General features: G+C 36.4%; 1 protein-coding gene across 2 annotated transcripts in view; it reads right to left on the bottom strand.

Annotated features, from left to right (window-relative positions):
* Positions 1-420: 420 nt before the first annotated feature.
* The window catches only part of PLXDC2 (plexin domain containing 2), a 254,160-nt gene continuing 229,830 nt past the window's right edge, over positions 421-24,750 (bottom strand). For both annotated transcript variants that reach the window (XM_051802444.1, XM_051802445.1), the window contains exons 11-14: positions 24,246-24,399; positions 22,824-22,862; positions 11,316-11,476; positions 421-1,381 (exon numbers count right to left, since the gene is read on the bottom strand). In XM_051802444.1, coding sequence (XP_051658404.1) covers positions 1,265-1,381; positions 11,316-11,476; positions 22,824-22,862; positions 24,246-24,399 — 471 coding nt within the window. In that variant the 3' untranslated portion in view covers positions 421-1,264. The remainder of the gene's footprint in view (positions 1,382-11,315; positions 11,477-22,823; positions 22,863-24,245; positions 24,400-24,750) is intronic.

The raw sequence follows: 24,750 nt of genomic DNA, 5'->3' as shown, positions 1-24,750 counted from the left end.
TTGATGGTGTGAATTTATAGTCTTGTCTTTCCCTATACAGGGAGGGAAAGGGTCGATATTAAAGAAAGAATGGTTCCAATAGGCAGAAAGTTTATGGCACTGCAACTACATGAACCACCTTCCCTACACAACATAAAAATATTCTAATATTAAGGATTATTTTACAACTCAGTGGAAATATGCAGTAATGCAATCCATTTCCTTTGTCTGGATGACAAAAATGCAGTCTTAACAGTCACAAGAACCCGCCTTGTGTTAGCTATAAAAAAAAATATATTTATATATATATTTATGCAACTACTATGTGCATTAAACAAAACCACTGTATGAATCAGCAGGGTTCAATAACACTTGTATCTGAATCTCTGAAAGGGGTGCATTGAAGTCTGTGGTGCTTCTCAGTAATGACTCACAATGAAATGGCAAAGGATAGAAACCCATTTATTTTAAATCTTATTTTTTCATATCACATTGCCTAAGAAATGGTCCATAAGCTCTCTGGCAGCTAAAAGGATCTGTTGCCTTTACTTCAGTCTCCTGCTGAGAAATGAAAGATATCCCTTAAAACAAATCTGATAATTCATTTTTTAGTGAACACTGAAACTGAAAATCAGCCCAACTTCACTGTGAACTCCCAGGAAATAATTTCACCACCGTGAAAATTCTCTGTTGTCAGCAACGTACAAGAAATGTACTACTCCTGGAAAGCATTTACATTGTGACTCACTCAGGTGGGTAGGTTAATTTAGAGTTGAAAAGTGTGTATATTTCACATCTGCTTATAGAAATATTGGTAAGTTCCTTTTTTCTTCTTTACCTGCATTGAGATACTATTCTCAATCACCTGTGAACACTATTCAGTGCCCTTTGCACTGAAACAGTACAGATTTGTCCCTCAGTCTTTGAGATAACAGAGAACACTTAAACCAAAGGGCAACACTCTTGTGCACCAAAGCTTTATTATACTTCTGATTACTGTGCATCCCCACACCTAAAGCCAATAATATGGCACTTGTGCCATAGTTCTGATACTGTAGGTGTCCACTGACAAGTGTTCTGCATGAACCATTGTGTCTCAGTCCACTAACAAAAACTACTGTGCAGTAGTAATCTGGTATCTTAGATAGTTTTTCTTCTTGGACAAAGCTTATCCAAAATCTTCTTTCTATCAGGCTACAGCAGCTTAGGGCTCCTTTTCTTTAAAGAGAGGCAAAGTAAATGTCTTACACCTGTAGGCCAGTACTGGTGTTCTGTCCCAGAAATTTTAGCACTGCTCTGATACGATGAACCCTTCTTTTTCTCCAACTGGTTCCACTTCAGCATAGGCAGGATGTCCAGATCCTCTTCTGAATTTCATTGCTGGCCATCTGCTTGGACGTCGCTGTAACAGCAACAACAAAATAAACTTTCAGAATATGAAGGGTACAACAATAAACAATTAAAAAAAATTTAAAAATGTCCTACAATTTTGATCTCTCATACTAAAACCCACTCCATGTAGTTGTTACAGGAATAGAGAAGTACAGTTCAGCAGCAGCAGAAGTCAGAGGAATTAATCTCTCTTTCTAAATCTGTGAGTGATGGCTGTTCTTAAAGACATAAATAATTACCACTACTCTTAGCAGTGAAGAGGATGAAATAGCTCTTGTCTAAACCACTTGATTATTGGATTTGTCACATAAAGAACTGCTGATCCACTACCCCCTAAAGGATCTGTCCAATGCTCTTCCTTCTTAGTTCTGCATAGGAATTTGCTAACATACTCTACACTATGGAACAATGTCTAGTAGAGACGACAGAGACTGTAATTTTAAAATTATTTAGGACAAAATTCTGGCATGTTTATGCAGAACTGTCAAAATAATGACTTTCTGTTTCAAGTGCCATAATATCTACTTGAGTAGTTTACTTTGATTGTTCACATAGAAGTTTTGATTGTTTACTTTGATTATTCACATAGACTTTTAATTTAAAGTCTTAAGAACTTTGGGTGCAAAAGTCTTAAGGAGTCCTAATCAATTTTCATTAGGATCTTTGATGACTGCTTTAAAGACAGCTAAAAGACAAAAGAAACAATTATTTTCTAGGGCAGATAAAACAATTCCTGTATTATTATGATGTCTCTAGGAAGAAGAAGTGCTTTAAACAATCTGTATTTTCAAACTGATTAATGTCCAGTAAGGCTCAGACTTTGGGTGACCACTCTGAGATTAATGTCAAAGGGAACAGCTTTCAGGAAGAATAGGGAAACTCCTTCATAGCAGAAAAGTAGTGAGCAGAAAAGCTGTCCTAAAATGATTTTTCTTTATTGAAAATTTTATCTGCCAAATATGCTGATACGTATCTTTTTTTTTTACTGACAACAGTTACAATCTGCTTGGAAGGAGGGCTAGAAAATACAGCAACCTATATAGAAACATTGCAGGAAAATGAGAGGAGAAACAGTGAAAATAAGTTACAGCCTATAATTTCATCAACACTTCAAAATCTAAAAATTTTACTTCATGATCTTTCCTCCGAAAATAAACATTGCATTCAATTTTCTGTCCTCATAATACCCCATTTGGATTGCCTTTCAACTACTAAGGATATTTCATGCTGCTAAGCGGTGGTGTTGGTGACCACAGAACAGCCACAGCTGTGATGTGTGGCTGGGACTCGTGGTGCTGTGGGGCAGCAGTCACTAAAGAAATCTCAGTGAGTCTTGTTACCAACAAACACACATCTGTCTGCCGGTACAGCACAAAATGTTCCTCAGTGATCATCATCGGAAAGATACAATATAAAAGCAACTACTTCCTTTTTCTCCTGTTGCAGGATCAGGTTACTTTTGAGGCATCCAGAGTTAAATTCTGTTTGGCAGGTAATTTAAAATCCCAGGCCTTTCAATGAAACATCTTCCCACAAAGTAGGAAGGCAGAACACTGTCTTCTTTAATGGGTGTTTTTTCCTAATAAGAAAACTTAGTCTATTCAAACTTTGGAGACTTTTTTCTACCTAAGCTTGATTCAATGTGGTTTCAAAATTAAGAAGGACAGTTTGGTTACTGCTAAAGAAAAAGGGTCATATTCTGTTCTTAGGCTTGCTAAAGAAAATCAAGAACAATTCAATTAAATGTAAAGGATTTATTTTAGATTTACACTGGTACAAATGAGAAAGGAATTTGACTGAGAGCTCCCTAATGAAAAGCGAAAATGAAAACCCACTGGAAAACTAGCAAAAAAAACAACTAGAAACTGTATCAAACTGCAGCCTATAAGGATGAACTGAGCTTTAATCTACTAAGTTGCTCCCTAATTTAATTTTAAGATGTACCTATGATTAGTTACTACTTCCTTGCTACATTGCTGATAGAAACTAAATCTACCATTTTGTGCTACTCTTTTTAATTGGTCTTTCCAGATGATTAGTTATGCAACAGATGTGCACCAGTTTTAATAATACAAAGTCATACAACATAAACATGAGTTGTATTTCCAGAAATGAAGAAACAGACACAAAGGTCACCTCCTAATATTACAGTTACAGTTTTCTGTGGTTTCTTGTCACATCTGAGGTGAGATTTTCCCTTCCTAGTGATTGTTTTCTTTCAATTTCTTTATGGGCATGTGAGTAATGTAAGTGGTTGACAGTCTTAAAAGAGAGTGATGGTAAACTATCAATTCATTGTCTTGTGTAACCCCCCAAAACCTGTAAAAATATTACAGCTTTAATAGATAAAACCAAAAGTAACTTGACTGATATTGGGAAATACAAAGCTCCTTCAGTTACCAAAGCAGTTCAGAAAATGCCTAATGCATTCTTCCTTTTTGTTCTCTGGGAAGACTAGTAAGAAGACAGAAAAAAACCCCACCCTAAACCACCAAACCAGAAAACCACAGCAAAAATACCACCAAAACCAAATCAAATGGGGAGAAAGCAAGATGGGTATTTTAACTAATTCCTTATTTTTGTCATCCAATTTTAGCAGGAAAAAATATGTTTCTTTCTCTGGAATTAGAACACTTAAAGGAAATCCTCTGAGCTGTGGTTGGAGAATTGTAACTCCTGCTTCCTTTCAGTGTATTACAAAGCAGGAAAACAGGACTAATATCTTTTTCATGGGACTGAAACATCCTTGGGTTCACTATTTTAAACAAAGAAATTGAGAGAAAAGCACTTTTGACCCTACATGACCAGGATGCAGAAGAATAATTTACGATACACATTAAAAAGTTAGTTCCTATTAAAGAACAGTAAGACAAAATGAAAGAAACTTTATCTATGGAAAGGCAGGTCTACCTTTCACAGTTCTTACACTATGGCTATCTGTCTACACCTTTTTTGGTGGCTATGCAGAATATTTGATTTCCTACAAAGGCTAAAATATGTGTATTTACATGCATCTTGAAGTAGAGGCAGAATTTATACTATTTGTCTTACTTCTGAGGAAAAAATGAAGGGGATTCCACCTATGAATAAAAAAGGGTAGCGACTGGAGTAACCTTTGAGTGTTGTTGCATGGGAAGGTCTAGAAGTGTGTTATTGTTGACTAGTTTCTTCTTTTGACATCTTTCAACATCAGGGAATTTTGAACCTTATAAGGCCTATTTTATCCTTGAAAATCATATGATCTCATTTAGACGTATTAAAAGAACCTGGAAATATGCAAATATGAAGCTATCCAAATTCCAGACCAATTCTCAAAACCCCAGAAAAATTGTTATGACTTACTCAAAAGGATTAAGAAAAAGATACAAAACTATAGTGAATTCTTACTAAATGGCTAAATTTTAATCTCATATTATTCAACACTCATTAGTCTAAGTACACTTGTCCACTGGTAACCTACCTCTGCAGTCATGTCTTCTGCTTTCTCATGAGAAGTAAAGATCTTCTGTCACCAATTACCTTTCCCGTAACATGTATTTTTGTGCTCGAAGTTATCTGAAATTTGTGCACCAGTCTTTAATCTCTTCTAGAAACACCCAATTGATTTGGCAAATCATAGTCAGAAGTGGATGAGGCTTAAAATATCTGAAACTATATTTCTAAAATGTATTTCCAAGAATAAGAAAAGACCAATTGCCTGACACCATTATTTTGAAGAAACTGTTCTGACATAAAGATTGCTTCAGACTTAAGATTCGGTAGGATCATTTACTGGCTTCATTTATTTTTCTTTTTGATAGAAGTACTTTTTTAAAGTATCATTTTGTGATTTAAACCACATCTTGCTATAACAGTTTCTGCAGTCGTACGTATATCTAAGGACCTGGCTGCTGAAGGATGAGAAATAGAATGCCTCCTTCCTCTCCACCTTTGACTTTTATTGTCAGTGTTGATTATTTATTTTAGTGCTTCTCCCTTGTGGCTGATTTGAGTTTCCCTTGCTGAGCTGCTGGTTCCTGCTGAGCTGGATAAGCTTTGGAAAAAATAACTTTACTATCAGTACAAGGCAATGACAGCGAGATCAATGACAATACTCCAAACACCAGGACACTGCAGAACTTTGAAAGAAGAGAAAAATGATACCTGTTCTCTTCTTTTTAGTCATCATTTTCATTAAGCACAATTCAACCTGAACGTCTTGACAAAAACTAATTGATGACCATGGCAAGCCTATTTCAAACTAAAAGTATAATCCCCTGTAAAATGGATACATATAGTAAAACCCATGGGTTGTATCCCAGAAGAAAGCAGTAGAGCTCTGTGAAGTCTATCAGCTGGATTAGAATGTTGAGGATCTCATTGTTTTTTTAAAAATCCTTCTTTCTTTTTTACTCTGTTTCCTATTTATTCCTCAGTTGTTTGAAGACATACATTGCATTTGTTACATTAATGTAGAAACCTGGAAATGGTGCATGGAGAACATTGTTGAATGTTAAATCTGGCTCTTATTTGTGATATGTTGTTATAAGCAGAGATGTATAATAGTGAGCCAGAAATGTCCATTAATTCCCTGAGCTCTGAAAAACCAAGAACTGCCTCGAGCTTTAACTATTTTCTCATATTACTTCCTTCCTCACAGCAGACAGGGGATGAGCAGAAGGTCAAAATCTTAAGAAACTCTACTGCTAGATCTGCGTGCCAGTGAAAGTTTCCAGATACTGAAATACAATCCCCTATATGGCCCAATAGTTAAAAAAATACCTAATAATTAGTGCTTTCTCAGACCACTCCAGCTAGGGCTCAGTATCTGTGAACCATCTTCAGTCCATGCTAATACTCTCCATGCTGTCAACTTTACGTAAGACAGAGTTAAATGACAGGACTACAGTTCTTTCCATGCTGGTTGGTCTTTAAGCTAAAAAAATCTTCCCAGTCTAATTTAATTTACTAGCAAAGACATAATTTAAGTTAAATCAGAAGGAGTCAAGGCGCATCCTCCAGGCTCTGATCACACACTATTATTTTATTTGCAAAAGATCTGCAGCTGTTCATTCCTTCCTCCCTCTTTTTCCTCAAGGTCACTCCATGGCTCCATAGCACCAGTTCAACTCTCTGTGTGGCCATTTAAATAGATTTGTGAAATTATTCATCTTCAACATCCAAGATGAAGTGAAATAAACAATAAAAAAGACATTGGTATGTGTATATGTGTGATGTATGTGTTTATAAGTGTACATGTATGTTTCTAAGCAGCTGAATCAGCAAAACAAAGCTCTGGAATAACTCCAAGGAGGGTGGGAACATGAAGGCAAAGGCTATGACCTTTAAAATGGGATCTCACCTCTGAAGAATGTTAATTTTTAACCACAAGCACCCACACTGCTCTTCAGTGTGTGACATATTACCTACTATTAATACATACACAGCTGAGTTCATTCATATTCTTACAACTTCAGAGTCCACATATGTTAATAAGTTGGATTTGGTTTTGTATGTATAAGCTGAATACAAGAGAAAGGTTCTTTGCCTGAGGTTAAGATGATCCCAATTTGCAATGTTAGTTTAGACTCCTTAAAATCCCCTACCCACAGAGAATCAGCACAGAAAAATTTTATCCCGCTGTTGTCAAGCCTTTCAGGCATGCTTGGTAATGGTATCACTGTCCATATGGGAAGAAACACTGCAATGTCTGACTCCTTGCCTTCATATTGTCCAGCAATCCCTCTGCTGTCTTCTCAGATCATGTCGCCCTTGATCCCCAAAGGCAGAGCGCTGGGATGACAGCTGAGGTAAGTTTCAAGCCTTAAAAGGACTTTGTTTCACTATATAAGTAAGGAAGGTAAGAAAAATACAAAGTATGCGAGTGAAAATTTCTTGTATCATGTGCAACCCTTTTATCCACAGATAACTCAGTGCAAACAGGCAAGACATCTGAGTAAAATGTGGTTGGCCATATGCCTTGCTTTTCAATTTGCTAAATATTCCCTGGAAATTAATTGCTCTCAATTAATTCAATAGTTCCATAGTTCACACATAAAAGTAGATCCTTAAAGGTTAAAAACGTAAGAAAAAAAGAACATGAGGGAAAAGAAAGGAAGAAGTAAAATATAAAATACTACCAAAGCTGTAATCTGGTCCATAGCTCATTGAAATTTGAGCAAATCCATCTGGCTCAGCTGAGAATTTCTTCCCATCTCTTTATATCCAGCTCCAGATATTTATATCACTTTTGCTATAATCTGTATCACATTTATGCAATCCCTGACATTCAGGGCATCATGATTGGCTTCTTGTCCAACAACTCTCACATCCTGAATGCAACTATACCACATAGGTTAGTGAATAAAGGAATTGCTTTTTAATTGTGCTATAGTTAGCTTGTAGCTATATATGTTGTCGCTAGATTTCTGACATAAGCTTCTGCTTTGTTGAAAAAGTCATGAAGAACACTATTTGACATGAATGCTGCCTTCCAAGAATCAGTGCAAATCAGTTCAAAGTATACACAAGAGACAGCATTCCTCAAGGTAAGAGTACGTATGTAACATGATTTAAAAGGGAAAATTATTGGCAACTGAATCAAACTCAAGGGAGATAAAATACTGCAAGGATAATGATAAATAAATAGAAAACCAAAGCATGCAACATCTCTTCTGTCAGTCTGTAAGCTAATCTCTAGAAAACATTTACTCTTAGCTTTTAGAAAGAGCTTGCATTCATTGGAACTTTGATTGAAGCTCCCTTAACTTTAAAAGCAGATAATTCATTCTACCCTTAGGTCACCAGAGAAGTGTCCAACTTAAACAGCATGAGCAGTCTGGAGTCTGGAAGAAACAGGAAAGCACTGCATTTTGATTTGAATTTTCTACACACAACAAAAAGTGGAATTTTTTTGAAAATGTGTTGAACTGTTTGGATAGCATTCTTTTAAAATTGCATACTATCATAGTCAAATTGAATAGCATAGGTATTCAAGACTTTTCAAGCTGTTTGCTCAAAATAGCTATTTTTATTCCAAGTGGGGCTGCACATGTGCATTCTGCTCAACAGCTATGAACAAAAACACTAGAGGAAATATTTTCTTCAGAATTTAAGAGTAAAAAAGTAATAGAATAATGTTACTCTGTTCTAAGACAATAGTTGCTTTTATAATAAATTGTATTTTTCTTGGCTTTGTGTGGTTTGTTTAAACTAGTGCACTTAGAATATCATTTAATGTTGTTCAGAAGGATTACCTTTATCAGTGCAAGGGTAAAGAGGGCAGTCAAAATGTGGGTGTATTTATCCTTATGTGGGGGAGCTCACTACATGACAAACATGAGTGGGATTTGAGAGGAGCTATGTGAGAACCTCAGTGAGGCATTAATTGAATATTGAATAATATCTGCAGAGAATACAAGGAAGAAAGAGACTTGAAGCCTCAGATATGGGGTCAGTTTATTACATTTTTCTTTATTCAGTAATCAGTCATGACTATAAAACAAATCAAGTAAAAATCACTTACATAGCCCTTAACCTAAAAACCCCAACAAAATCTCATTGAAAATGACACTTTACAAAATCATGACAGTGTTTTAGAACTTAGATGTAAAAAGAAGTTTCTCTGTTAGTCATATTACAGTTTTGAATGAATGTTGTGTTTAATGTTATATGATACCCCTGTAAAGTTTAAAACGAAACAGAAATGGGCCAGGTTCCTGTTCTTTCTTTTGACCAACCTTAGAGTTATATTAATTACTGATGATATATAAACTGATGCAGATCTTCATTTGGCTAGAAGACTTCATGGCAGACTACAGTGTACTCATAATTTTTTAGACAACTGCAGGAGGGAGCTGCCTGTCCATCTGTCACATCTTGTTTTAACTGTGCAGCTTGCTTTATTAATCAAGAGACTCATTCAAACCAGTATAATTTTCTGAAATATTTATATACTTCTCATTTCATGACCAAGCCCATGGCAATTCTCTTGAGTTCTTTCCCAAGAATGGTAAAATCAGATCCACATTTCATTCATTTCCCATAAATAATGCAGCTTGTCTGCTGTGGTGTGTGGGCTATTATGTTATATGTAAGAGCTTAATCAAATATTTTTCAGTTACAAAAATGCAATAAAAATGACTTTTTGTAACACTGTTTATATCAGCTTTGCCTCATTATTTTTTGTACTGTAGTTTCAAAATGCAAGTTTGAGAAGATATGTTCTTCTTTGTGTTGGAAACATGTAGATCCAATAGATTACTCCTTTATTTTAAACACAAAGCACATGCTTTTCCATTTTTTTCTAAAAGCCTACATTGCTTGCTAGAAGACATTTTAGCGTTGACTGCATAGATTGATTAGTGGCACCTAAAGATTAAATTCAGTGGAAGAGGTTTAACAAAACTGTTTAAGACACCACTGTTTGCATGATGAGTATGATATCAATAAAAGAAATAAATTAACATGCCCTTACTATATACTGAGAACAAAAATAAATAAATAAATGTGTATTGTAATTTAGTATTCTTCCCTCCTTTTAAAAAATGGTGTTGCCATTTACTTAGTCTTTTCAATCACACCATGACAGATAAGAAACTTGCTTTAACTAGAAGGAAAGAATAGAAATTCAACCTGTGTGCAAAGGAAAAAAAAGGGACAAAACCTCCTCTTTTATATATGAACTTTAGTGGAATTTTGTTTGTATACATCAATAGAGAACTGGCTTGAAACGTTGCATAAACATGAAAGAAAACTATATTTTATTGCATGGATTCTGTTTCCTAATGGTTAACACAGTTACATCACTTGAGGCTGGAATACTGATAACAATTCATTTTGATTTTTGTCACTACTATTGCATCTAAGAAGTATATTTATTATAATATGATTTAAAGATGAATCATTCTGTTCATGTGCATGTCTCACTTCAATTCTCATTGCTGTCACTAGAATGAACTTCTACTTCCTCTATTCCTGGTCCAGGCTTTTACCTAAGAAATTCCTAGATATGTCCCTAGTGACACAGTGGTTTTGCATCTTCACTGTTGTCTAGCAGGAAGTGTCCAGGCTCTTAATAGCAGGGGAATACTACAAGTGGGGGTTACGAACAGTCAGCCTTTTCTTTCACATTTAGTAACTCTACACTTATCACAAGGTAGAGGAACACTGCCTAGTAGGAAAAAAAAATCCACAAGTAGGTGTAAGTATTCATAGGCTTTTGAAGATTCAAACACCTATGGAGAATGTTCCTTTCTCACATTTTCAAGAACAGTGGAAGTGAACTAACTAAATGTCAGCATCTGCAGCATAGATGTCTGCACCTAAGGTAGCTATCTGTATTTGAGGGAGTAAAATGGTAATTTATCTAATCCTAAAGGAGATGTCTCAAATAGGTCAGATGACTTATGGTGTAAAAGAGTCTGTTTCTCTCTACACTAATAAAAAGAGCAAAAGAAGATGATAGATGTAAAAAAATTAGATGAAAAAAATCTTTCTCACACTTGGAGACAAAGTGTTAAAATATTTCTTCAAATGATGTAAGGAACAGCTAACACAGGTTTTCAGCTAAAAACTTAGTGGTCAGCTCTTCTGCAGAATTAGTAATGCACACTTTTCTTTCCCCCCTCCCCAGGAAAATAACAGAAAGGTGATGGAAAAATACTATCATGAGGAAAATGAAGGATAGGAAAGAGAGTTGGAGTGGTATCTGAGATATATCTTTTAGATATATGTGCTATCTAAAAGCAAAAAAGTTATAGTGATGGTAGTTAAAGAAGGAACTGAGTGACAAACATGCTAGGAGCAAAACAGTATCACTTGCTAGGGGAGGTCCATTTCTCCAAAGATTACACTACGAACACAAGAATACTTTGCAATTTAGTTAAGAAAGATCAATTCTGGAGAGCCCAAATATTTGAGCCAAGAGACAGGACTGACGACACAACTTGTTACTTTTGTCTTACCTCTATGAAGAAGAGACTGGCTGCTGACGTCGGATGATGATACATATAGACCGTCACGAGGATGGCTGCAGCCACAATAAGGACCAGGACTAGAATGCCAACAATTAAGCCAGCATGAAGTGTTCCACCTTTCTTCTCTGCTGCACTGTCATCTGTCGAAGCTGCACAAAAAGAACACTTAATAGCACAGTAATGTATGTCTTATCCGTTCCATTCCCCAGATGGCAAATAAGCATTTGCTTTTTATGCGTTTCATGTACCTTGTTTTCTGCAGCCCAGGTTGGGAAAAGATATTAGATGTCTTTTTCCTACAACTCATAATCTTAATGGAAAGACATTTTCAAATGTTTTACTAATTCTGACAATAAAATTAAGATCCTTCTTTTGAATATAAGTTAGATGTTTTGAAGTTCCTAATTACCTTCATAATGAATTTTGCCTTGATTTTCTCATAAAATTATTGCAATTCATTCACAGACAAAAAGTACTAATTGAATACATTTTGAACCTTCTATTTTTTTTTAAATGTTCAAGTTGAGATATCTTACAAACCCTTTTGAGATCTAACTACTAAACACATTCTGAAAGCCTTATTCATTAGCTTGTATGGGAGTTTGGAACCACCTTGTACAACTGAATCAGACAGTGGAAAGTGCAACAGATGGATGCTAACTGATCCTGCAATATTCTAATCTTGGTTTGAATGGAACACTCATCATACTGAAGTATTAAAGAAGTATTACAGAAGACCATCCATTTACTAAACTTCTTACCATCAGGAGAAAAGAGAGCTGTCTCTGTCACACAAGCAACTTGTCAGCAGTGCTTCCAAATAAGTGACTGAAAGTCTTTTCACAACACTGTAACCTTTGTGGAAACAGTCTCTCGATATATCAATCAACACCTGTAGAACTGCTTGTTCTTCAGCATACTCTTGCATAAAAGAAGAATTACTGTACTGCCCACTTCTGCAGGCAAAAGGGCCATTCAGAAGTCCTAGGTTTAAGAAACACCAGAAGAGCACTGGTAATTTGACTTCACAAACTTACATCATTCTCCTAATATTCCCACTGCTTTCTGCTGTTCCGAAAATCCTTCTAATCACCTCTATGCCTTATTCCATACAGCACCTATCTCTGGTCTTGCTTATGAGAAATTTTCTTTCAATTCAACTTTTAAATTTCCTCTCACTATGCTTGTTTGCCAAGCTGACTATAAGGAAAACTGTTGATTTCTGCAGTCATCCTTTTTGCTGTGCCATCCCCCTGAACTATTTGTTTGGTAGTCTTAGAGTTCTGTGTTCTTTGAGGCCAGGGACTCCCTTTTATTTGTTCTCTGAAGACAGATATAGAGTTAGGGGTACCACTTCAAGTTACATGTTATTGTTATTAATAGTAACAATAACTATAAAAACAGCAGTAGCAATAACTGTACATGGTTTTTTACCATTCATCAGATTGGAGTAGAGCACTCCATGCTAATGTTAATAAAGAGAATATAATAGAAATATAATGGAAAATAATAGAAGAAAGGTATATTGATCCAGGTAGTGTTAAATGCCTTACATGAAGGGCAATAAAAGAAAACAGGAACAGTTAATCTCAGTGTAATCCACATATGGCAGCACTTTTCTCACCAGACCAAGGAAGTCCGCATGTCTCATCATCCAGTGGATTACATGGCACCATTGCAATAATAGGGAGAAAAGGAAAATGAAGATGCCTTATTTTAGCCAAGACATAGTTCTAACTATTACTCCTGGTAATAGTTACTATTCTGTGGGGGTAGTGGAGGGATTCATGTACATTTGCTTTTGTCCCTGTTTCCTCAATCTTGATTTGGAAGAGGAAAAACCTCAGTGTTGCTCTGTTCTTTTCCATAAAGTCAGTGACAGCTTATGGAGTAAGGACCTGAGTAACAGAGTCAGAAGATAAAGATTCCAGTAACTTGAGAGGCTAAAGTATGATGTGGGAAGCATTAATGCATCTAATAAAAAGTTGCAAGCATGATCCCCATTCAGGTATGGCCTAATCCTGAAGCTTTCTTTTTACTGCAAACTTCATGAGTACCTGTCCACACAGGAACTTCATCTTTAATTGTGCTGACTCTGAACATCAAGTTTGAGCTTAGGCATAAACAGGTCCCAAGAACCAGGCTTCTCCCTGCCTAAATCCTAGAAAGGGATTTACTTAGCTTTCTTAAAGCTTAATTCACACAAAGGTATAGAGGAGCTTTTGAAAAAGAAAAGTAGTGTCAGCCCTATTTGATTTTATCTTATTTGAAATTTTTTTTCAACACAGTACATACAGTAAAAATTGCCAGGCCATTCTTTTACACTGAAGTGAAAGAATGGAGATATTGCCTAGAATCCGGAGGATCTATTTTCAAATTTTCAAAATTCTCACCCCAAGGGTCCTTGAAACACTTGCTAGTATTTGTAGCACTATATAGCAAAGGATGTAAGATTCACGAAGGAGACAGGAAAGAAAGGTGACCTGAAAAAAGGTTCCTCTTACTTTCAGATAGCAAAGCCTTTTATTTGACGTAGCCATTAATACTCACTTCATCCGAGAACAGATGAATATGTAGAAGTCTTAGTTTCTGTTCATGTAGTGTAACAATATTTAGTACTTGTACATGTATTTCAAATTACCATAGAAACGGAAATTAAGCAACTGAAAGGCCATCAGGAAAGGCCTGCTTGATTGTACATCCTCTGGGTTGGGCTATTAATTCCCAGTCATGAGCAGTTAGTTGTGTGAGTCACCCTACTGAGAAGTAACTGCCCCCCAAAAGGAGCAGAGGATTCATATCTTGTTTGTCTCATAATTGTCTTTTTGACAGCTTCATAGTCTTCACTTCAATGTCATATCAGTGCATCACAAACTGCTTTGTGATTGTACCCATTTTCAGGCCGATTTGCACTAAATGAGCAATTTGTATTGTTACTATTTTATGATTGAAGGCAGAACATCATGTTCTGCATATTAAAAAATGCTGGACTTCAGCAAAGGTCCTAAGCACTCTGTAAAGGTCATCAGTTTAATCCTTTTTGATCTGATATTTTCTCAGCTTTTAGCACCCGGCTTTGCAAACTAGAACACTGTCTCTTCCAAATAACACAGGTGACAACTGCCTGCCTAGATTTCTAATAGTCTAGGGTGGAGCACTGTGTGGACATCAGTGCAGTGATCAAAATGCCAAATGCAAAAAATAATGAAATAAAAGAAATGCTTTTCTTAAATTACAACAAGTGTAAGTAACTTGTAATTTCCATAATCAAGTTCAGTCCATTGACCCCCAGGGCTCAAATACTCATGAGAAATTGATTTCACTCTCTTTGCACAGAGACAATAAACAGTGTTGTCAACTTTGAAAATACTCTTTGCTGCAAAATCAACTGCCAGTTCTTTTAAAAGCCACCAAGGGAAACAGATGAAAAAACAAGGGTTCAGAAACCTTTTCAGGTGTAGAAATCTTACTAAGATTATCACAGCACATCTGCTGTTCCAGATAAGGTTAAACCCACAGGAGGCTTATGACCAATCCTTTCCCAAAAGGAGTATTCTCAATGGAACTTTCCCCAAACTTTCCTTGTCTTGTGCTCAGAAAGCAATTGTTACATACAATATATTCTATATTTATAACGTCTCCCCAAACTCTTAGATGCACAAAACTTTTAAGCAGAAGGAGCATATTAACATCTCCAAGGTCAGTCTGCTTCTCAGTAGGTGCTGAATTACAGGACAGAAACAGCAAGTAGCTTTTTTCCCTGATATAAAGGTACAGAATCCAAAAATGAAATAACTACTCCCTTGCTGGAATTCTGTTTAAAAAACAAAAGTGAAAACACAATAAAAATATTCTCATTGTTTGCAAAATAAACACAAATACTATATAATATTTGATATAAAATTACTGTATTATGTCTCTAGTTACTGCTGACTTAGCTTCTTTTGGAGTAGGAAAACAAAAAACCTTAAGGAATTATGAAAGAAAATGTTGTCATGGCCCATGGGGACTGTAACACTGACTTAACAGAACAAAGTGTGTACAAACTGGGACTGCTTTAGAGTGTTTGTAAACACATTGTGGATACTTTCTCAACATTATTTTTCTCACAATTGCATGTTAACCATTGAGATCTGCAAAATGAAATAGATTGTGTTACATTATCTAAATCTAAGGATTACAAAGAGTTTCTACTGTGATAGTTTTATATATGAGAAACCAAAATTGTGATACATACATTTACACTTCTTATGATATGAGATGGAAAAGAGTTTAATTTCCAGAGATTAATATCTCTGTCTGTGACAGCAGAGATACGAAAAAGTTTTACAGGAAAACTGAGGAAAAATAGACGAACTTCTAGTACTTCCTGTCTAGAAAATTTCCTTTATGTAAAGTGACATGGAACAAAAGGCAAATGAGAGAAAAAAAAGGGACATTTATTTGTATGAACTTGGAAAATAACATTTTGCTATTCCCTGCAAAACCCATGTAATTCCTTTTTAGTCTTGCATTTTGGCAAAAAAAATCTGGAAAAACATAATTGGAATTGAACCTCAAATTCAAAGTCACTTATATACACATGCATCTTTAAGGGATAAAATAAGGGATACCTTATATGACTCTCCTGACTGACACAGAATGCCAGGGATATAGGTGATTTAAATAGCAGAAATCAGCCTAAAGATGATAACTCAGTACTGAGTTTTGTTCTTTTCTCCCCTCTTTTTATAAGAAGAACGAATTTTCAGGGAAAACCCCTGAATTTGTCACAAAGACATAGGGAAGGACCCCTACAATTTCTTCTCATATAGGAATGTTTTGTGATAAAATGAGTATTTGCTGTTAGGTCATGTGGAAGCAATTAGATGAATTTTTAATGTCCATCAAAACCCATGAATTTTTTAGCTGTTTGGTCAGATGAATATGAAACTAGGGATGAGAACACCTATGCAGCACTACTGGTATAGAAATTCTGGTTTAGGAAGTTGTCAGTGTTTCTGGCATGGTCTTAGTTTTATGGCAAAATTGGTCTGGGCACAAGTGCATGAAAACAGCTCCTACATATGAAGCAGACTGGAAAAATATATAAGTATAACCACATTCAGGTGTAACCATGTCTACAGTACAGACTTACCTATTCTTTTACTCTTATTACTTATGAGTATGCTCTAAGTAGATGATCAATCAATACAGAAACAGAATGTGTGATAGTATTTTCAGAGCCTCCACACAAATATGTCATTTTTCAATAGTTCTAAACTGCAGAACTCCCCTTGCAATGTACAGGTTAGGTAATGACTGTTTTGGAGTTGATCATGATTTTGAAACTGTAGCATGTCCAGTTTAATAAAAATACATTAGTTGATTTTATTGATTAAAGTAGATTGTGCCATATTATTAATGCTAATGCAAAATGAGTATCTTATTCTTACATAAAACCCACTATCCTTCAAATACCAGCTTAGGAAATTCAGCTATGCTTATATATTATTATTATTACTATTACTGTGAAATTATTATAGAATCACAGAAACTTGATTATCCTTAAAGAATGCAGCATTTAGGTAACTTCAAACTCACTATGACAACACAATCTGACTTTGATGTCATCAGAGACTGCAAGTTTTGTAACTCATTCTGTAAAAAATATCTCAGTCTAAAGTCCTGACTTGTGGATGGGATTGAGATATACTGAAAGCTGATTTCTTAGCTGCGCATTTCTACTTCTTGGTTGGGTTCTGGGTACTACATTTGGTAGTTATACAAAACTGATATATAAACAAAGGCATGTACTGCTTAGGATAGATGTTATTTGAGATATCAGAAATCTATGATAATGTATACTTGACTTTTTTTAAGTCATTTAAGCAATTTTCAACCCTTTCCAAGACTTATTCCATGGTAATAAAACTGTCTGCCAGTGACAGTGCTGGAACATTCTGACTTTGGGCAAATCAGCTGAATCTGTCAGGTCAAGCCCATCTCTGCTCACTACTATCCAGTGCCTGTCTGATACTCTATGTTACATGTGCTAACCTCTTCCAACCATCCTTACTAACAGAACAGTTCATCTTCCATAACCGTCTTTGGATCATTATTAATCTGGTTCCGGCCATCCAGGAACTTCAGGGTGTTTGATATCTGTTTCTATGTGAGAAATTTCTACAAGTCTTTTGACACCTCCTCTCCATATATTTGTTCTACTTTTTGGTCAGCCAAAGAGCAGAAACTTTCTCTTGCTACCCGATCTGGGCCTGCAACTACAGATCCAAGTTCACTCCAGCAGCCCTCCACCCTATTGCCTATGTAATTTCTACCCTGAAAGCTGCATCACTGCTATTTACATGACTGTGGGTTTGAGTTAATAGGCTCCTGTAAAAAGGGAGGACATAGGATTTAGGACAGCTGAACACATAGGGTTACAGCTTGCACTGAGCTCAATAGAGCCACTGAATTTTTCCCCTTTTCTGAGCCTCCATTTACATCTGGAATGTGAATCTACCAGGAGGCTCCTTGTTTTATGGAGCAGGTATATGGTTCTCCAAACCTAAGCTTTTTCTTGTACATAATGCAGATTTCTGAAAAGATGATTAATGACCTACATATAGTAACTGTGGGAGGGAGTAAGGGAAGGAGTGCAGGGAAGGAATAACGGAAGTACACTTGGAAGGAGGCTCAGAGGAATATCCATAAAAATTTTCTCTCTACCTCTTTTAAGAATAGCATGCTCTGGGGTTCTCAACTTCTTCACAGTAACGGTGTGTGATTTTCCTGAATTGTGGATTCATTGCCTTAGCATTTGTTAACATTTGGAGGTTAAACCACTGTTACACTTCACGTAATTTCATGATGATTTATTCAGTTATGGCTTAGCTAATGCTTTAAAAATGGATTTCCAGTTGCATGTAAAAAGTGAAAGGTGGTCTTTGAGTGAGAATATTAGGAACTGCAACCCACAAATTCTGAATTCAGTATCTGGCTGTGCTATCAATATTTTGCTGGACCCAGGGCAACTCAGTAAGTCTCTCCAAGATTGATCAACTTCTTAGTGTAGTAAATTGATGAAAGCACATTAATATCAAATCCCTCTGTTCATAGGATGACAGCACTCTAAATGTGTTAGGTAAGGGTTTTCATTCTTCTTCTCTAAAATATGATATAATGCTACAACTGTTTTCATCTGTATTAGTTTTATTTTGAATTGCTTGAGCCCATGGAAGCCATTACAATACTTAGTAGCATCAAGAAGGGGTCATTATGTAGCTCAATATTGTACCATGGAGGACTGCACTGTTTGGCATGGAAAGGTAGCTGACTCAAATCCAGATAAGCAAAAAGTTACCAGATTTTAAGAATTTAGATTCAGTCAGTCCATTGACTCCACTTGACCGTACTGCAAGCAAACACAAGACAATAGCATCAAGCAGGCAGTTCCTCTCTAAAGCTGTGTCTAATGTTTGCAGAGTTACACACCCCTGTGCCCACCACACCTTTTGGAGACAGAACAACTTCAGGTACTTCAGTGCAAAACGTCCAGCTCTTATTAGCCTTCTTTCACTGGACCTTCACAGTTACCCCTGCACACTGATGTCAAAGATGAGTAAGCAGTGCAGAGGAGATTGCAAGAGGTTTCTGGCAGCAAATACTGGGTTAACACTATGTGGAATAGGCAGTTAAAAAAAGAGAAGATCACAAGAGTTTTGTGTGCCCTAACTGTCACACTGTTGTAGCACTGTGACACCAACAGGAGCAGATGATAAGATGATAAGATAAAACATTAAGTAATGCAGCCTTGCATTAAAAGTTTATCCAATTATTTACATGTAGCTCTCCTTAACATCTGCATTTAGAGCTACATGGGGTTTTCATATTAAGCCTTGAGCTTGTACAAAGTCCACAAAATTAATATGTTTAACAAAATAAGCTGTGTGCCTTTACAGTAAAATCCCGGCAACTGTAAGAGTAGATACCATATATCATTTTATATCTGGCTTGGGTCTGCATATTAGTCATTTGTTATTGAGTTTCCTAATCCCTCAAGCTCAAATTGAACTCTCTATAGCATTAATGTTAATCCTGTCCATCACTGATGTTAGGATCTAGACCATCTTTGAAAATGTCCGCAAGAGAGTGAAAGTAGCAGGACACAGGCATTTCCTAGCACTACTATTGGGATGAACTTGTTCACAAATAAATAAAATAGTTTTCTCCCTCAGGTAGGTTTTTTTCTTTGCACAGTTTTCCTTTTTTTGAAACAGTCATTTCTGTACATTTTGATGAATGAGAAGTGTAGCATTTTGTCCGACACCTGCTGCCCAAGAGACAAAGACTTTTCTTTTGAGTTTTAAAGCTGAAGGACTGCGAGGGACTCATTGCAATCAAATCATCACAACAAATTGTCTAAAAAGGTCAAATAAAATGTCTAGATGTGCTGGCCAATCATCTAAATCATCCACCAAAGAGTTCTCAAGAAGAAAATACTACATTACTGGCTAGCCACAGCCAATTGCTCACAATTTTTATGAAAAAATAGGCTTTTAAACTGTTTAGTTGGCTGTGTTGTATTTCAAGAAAAATTAAAAAAATAGAATCTGCAATTAATAAAAAAATGTACGTTTTTAGTGTTGGATATATCTTAAAACTTATAAAAGGCATTTTATTTTAAGGACAACCAAGATACAACAAAAATTGTGATGGCATGCCAGCAGTATTTTAAAATGGTTTAGGCATGTATGCAATAGGCATCTGTCCTGCCTGTAAAGAAAGAGAAACACACAAATTTGAAATGTACGTTAAGATATGCCACAAAAGATTGTGGGTGAATAACTGGACAGTTGCAATTGATTTTCTCACATAATTGAAAGATCAAATCAGTATGACCAGAACACAAAACTTAATTTAAATTTAGTTATTGATTTATAATATTTGGTTTCAAAAGTTCCAGGCAGAGGTGAGATGCAGAATTTCTATGGAATCCTTTTGTTGTACCTAACTGCTATCACCCAAGGACACATCAAACTATAGGCAATCATTGATCCAATATAGCTTTGGTTTTCTATTTTAAAAGGTTCCCTTTCATTAGAGTTTTAAAGGATTTAGTGTGAGAAAGTAAAGACCCTGTATTCGTGACCTGGAATAATCTACTCTTTATGAAAGGCTAACAAAGTATAGAGAATCAAAGAATGTGCCTGCGGCTGCAGAGGTTTTATCTGAGTCTAATCTAGGGGTCACTGGAAAATTCAATGCATAATTGAAGATTCATCAAAAAGAACTTCTCAGATTAAAAGCTACGTTTACTGTGTGAATGAGAAATCCTGGAGTGTTGCTTTGCTTTTGCGTTGTTTGAAGTAATTTTCATTTTTTTTAAAATTTCAAGAATAAAAGAAGCAACTCAAGGAAAATGAATAATCACATCAGGTGTTGGTTTGTCCTCCTAAAATGTAGCAGCTTTCTCAGTGGACATGAATGTTCTATATTTAAGATAACTAATACTACAAACCCTACATCTCACTCTACCAAGTAGGCCACAGCCATCTATCACTTTCTCTAGTATTCCACATTTTGTTTACTTTTATGGAGTTTTTCTTTTCAGATCTTGGGCAAAGAGTAGACATGTCAAAAAATAATCCTGTTGCAATTCCCAAACTGAAAGAAACTTGGATGTGTTTTATAAACCCTAATTTTTAAATTGTTTTTTATATAACAGCATACTATTTTGAGCTGTGTTTGAGATGCATATGATGGAGAGTTGCCTAGTCCCAGGTTCGCACCTGCCATAGGGCATTGGCTCATGGGGCAGAGCGTGGGCACAGTTCAGCTGGGAATATGCCTCCTGTACAGAGCAGAACAGGAGAGTGAAGTGCTGACTATTGACCTTTAAGAGTACTGAAACACTTTTCACAACAAAATAATAATCAATTTCATTTCCAGAAGAATAAGAGACAGAATGTTCAGGGACATTCCTATAGAGAAAATGCCTAAAAGTACTACCCTGAACTTACAGATCACCTTATTGCAAGGGATCACTTATGTGTCAAAGCAATGTCAAACAGCAACACCACCAACAAATGGACAATTCAATGCCCAGTACAGCATGTGACCAACTATTATGTGACTGCTAACCTGTAGTTAGTGACAGCAAAGTGGTAAGGAAGTGGATGACAACTACCTCCTGTGGAGTGAAAAGATCTCTAATTTGAGGGAAGGAGAAAACAATGGCTGAATATGACTGAAAAATACCAAAAGGAAAACAGACCAACTTGCCAAGTTGCCTCTGCACTCTTTTTTTTCAAAACTTGAATAATCCTCTGTGAGGGTCCTGAGAAACCACTACACACCACCTTTCAGGACTGCTGCACCTGGGACGTCTGCCCATGATACTGGCATCTCCATGTAAGCTCAGGTCCAAACTTAAGCTACATTGTAGATGAGCCTGTATTCAGTCCCATCTTTGATCTTGTCTCCTGGACCAATGCTGAAGGTAGCTTGTCTCCAGTCCTGCCCATGGGCCATGTCTCCGTGGATGGACCTTGGAGCTGTCTTTCCTTTTGCTACTGACCAGAATCTCTATATGGACCTGGTTCATCACCTCACTTCCTCTGGGACTGCTGATGGGTCTTGCCTGAGCTGTGCTGTTGGTTGCTGTCCCTGGCCTGCTACCTTGCTGCTCCTTCATTGCCTTGCCAACCTGGCTTCCTACCTTGACCCTGGGTCGGCACTGTTTCTGCAGACTCAGTTGAGGGTGACTAGACCATCACAGGGTTCACCACAGTTGCTTCCCCTGAGCTGCTGGACTGACCCTGCGCCCTGCCTGTGCCTGCTGCTATGCTTGGCTGCCTGTTCCCCTGACCCATGAGAGAAGCTGGGTGCTGCCTGCTTGGAAAGGCAATCAGAGCCAATAATATTCCCCTTTATATCAGTGGAAATATAATTTATTTCAATTTGCTGAAAAAATCATCCTCTGGTTTGATAGACCATTCTGAAGGCTGCAGAAATCAAGCCAAATCTTCTCTTTCACCTCAGCAAGTTCTAGATTGGCAGTGAACAGAGACACAGGTCTATGTTCACAATCCAGTCCTGTTCTAACTAATAAGGGAAGAGAAATTCTCATCCACTTTAAAGCGAGAAGGAACAAACCTCAGGTCTCAGTCCTTGAACCAAAAAGAAGATGACAAAAGCTGTCCCCTGCAGAGTATATAACCAATAACTGTATTAGTACAGTTAAAAATTTACTTAATATGTCCATACATGGAAGTTAATTAAACCTGCTGGTTTTTTTATAGAATTATAAACAGAGTTGTAAATATTTAATTTTCCTAAGCAGTTTTGAAGCTTATTTGCCTTCCTTCTCTTCCACACAGATGTGGAAGGCTAAAGTCCTATGGGAATCTGGTGAAAAACTATTTCTACAATCTGATTTTGATTAGTGAAGTTCAGTGGGGTATAATTTGACAAATTACTGCCACTACTTACAGAAAAAAATAAATCTCTTACCTCCATTATCTTTTAGGTGCAGTGCAATCTTGGTGTCATCTATAAAGGAAATTCAGAGTTAGTTGAAGGAAAATGCATTTTCTAGGTCATGAGTCATTTTAGGAATCAGTTTCTAATGTCAAAGAAATTCCACAGCTAGAAAATTATTTGGTACTCCACACAATGAGAATTTGATTATGGTGTTTCTTACACTGAGCATTACCTCACCTCCTTGCCACTAAAAAAATCATTTATGAGAGTGTACAGGATATTGGTAAATAAGGGTACTAGAGTCTGTCACATAATGTTTACAAATAATTCATTTATGTTACATGTTCATACATATCTTGAGCATTCTGTCATATTAAGGATTATATGACCCAACATATGATAATAAAGTAAGACAATGACTTAGTTCCTCTTCTAAGAATCATGAAAAAGTCTACCAATATTAAATCATATTTATTTCCATATTCCTCTTCTTCTTGTGAATTTTAAAGAACAAAATGCCAGGGAATATTCCTTTTAATGCAGTCCAAACGCTGTACCAACAGTTTCTAAACTTTTATTGGTGCAAACAAAACCAGACTTTCCTATCAGTAGATTCCCACTTTGAAATGCCTTCAGCTCAAATTTTCCTGTCAGAGGCCACTAGGAAAATTTGCCTGTACTTAGAACCTTTTCTTCTGTTAACATACAATGCCAACAGACAGATGCAAACACACTTTATAGATGTTCTTTGATTGATCTGATCTAACTTTCCTGCCCAGTTGAATTTTCTCCCAAAGCAGGAAAGCAGGATATCCCAAACCCCGAAAGGCAAGATTTAAGTAGCCAGTAGAACAAGGATGAGAACTGACACACCATCGCTTACCCAGTTAATTCTGTTCAGAAGCCTAGAGAAACTATTTCACAACAACAACAGTGAGCACTACATGAAAAAAACAGTGTCAACTGACTGAAAAAGCAAACAGGCATATTTCAAAGACATTTTTAATTTGGATTATCTATAATTTTCACTTGGCTAAATAGAATACCTAAAGGAATTAAAAATCCATTAAGTCTGTAGTGGGAGTTGCTTCACTAACTTTAATAGGGCTCTCTACTACTGCTATTTCAGCAGGTTTGGACTATGGCTTGATGGTAAAGGAATATGAAAAACTCATTGTAATCTCAGGTTTTCCAGAAGTCTGCCTGACTTGCCTTTGCTTCTCCAGCATCATCCCCTCCTCCAGCCCTCATCCCCTTGCACCTTACTATTGCAAGAGTGAGTTGCAAATTAAAACCTGTAGCAGATATCGCCTTGACTGCAATTTCCAGCTCCTTCTGCTGCCTCAGAGAAAAAAGGTCAACACGAACACACATATTTAAAGGAAATAAATTTCTTTTTGACTTCTAAATGACTTGTTTGCACTATAGAATAATGTATTGTATACACGCCACCTTCTGTGGGCAGGCTAGTTGGAAGGTGGGAAGTGGTGGATCCTCTGGTGGTTGTTAAAACTCTGAACCTTGTGGTGGTTGGCAGAAGGGTGGTGGTGGAGTGTGGAGGTGTTTCAGTTGTGTCTATATTCTTCTCACAGATCTTATCTTTTGCCTGTGGGGAAACAACAGAAACAAAGAAGAGAAAATTAAAGTGGAGACTGCCACTGAATGAAGAATTTAAGCATGGACAAACTGCTGGAATAAAATGAATTATAATAGAAACCCTAAATCAAGAAATTTCAAGAGCTTTATCTTTTAATTTTCTTTTTTTTTTTCCTTTGAAGTACTCTACACTGCATCCAGTAACATGTTTTTTTTTTTTTCATTTATCTGTGAAATTTACAACTCTCAATTGTTAATGACAAGACTTCAAAGTCTTCCCAAATTGTCAAGCATGTTATTATTTTAACATATAAGATTATAATTCATATTTTTACTCTTCTATAATGAAAGCTCACTGCCA

This window comes from Manacus candei, unplaced genomic scaffold (genome assembly GCF_025592945.1).
Source record: "Manacus candei isolate 608988 ecotype Guabito, Panama unplaced genomic scaffold, ASM2559294v1 h1tg000056l, whole genome shotgun sequence".
Taxonomy (NCBI): domain Eukaryota; kingdom Metazoa; phylum Chordata; class Aves; order Passeriformes; family Pipridae; genus Manacus; species Manacus candei.
The sequence above is the reverse complement of the archived record's forward strand: the minus strand, read 5'-3'. Positions and strand labels throughout refer to the sequence as shown.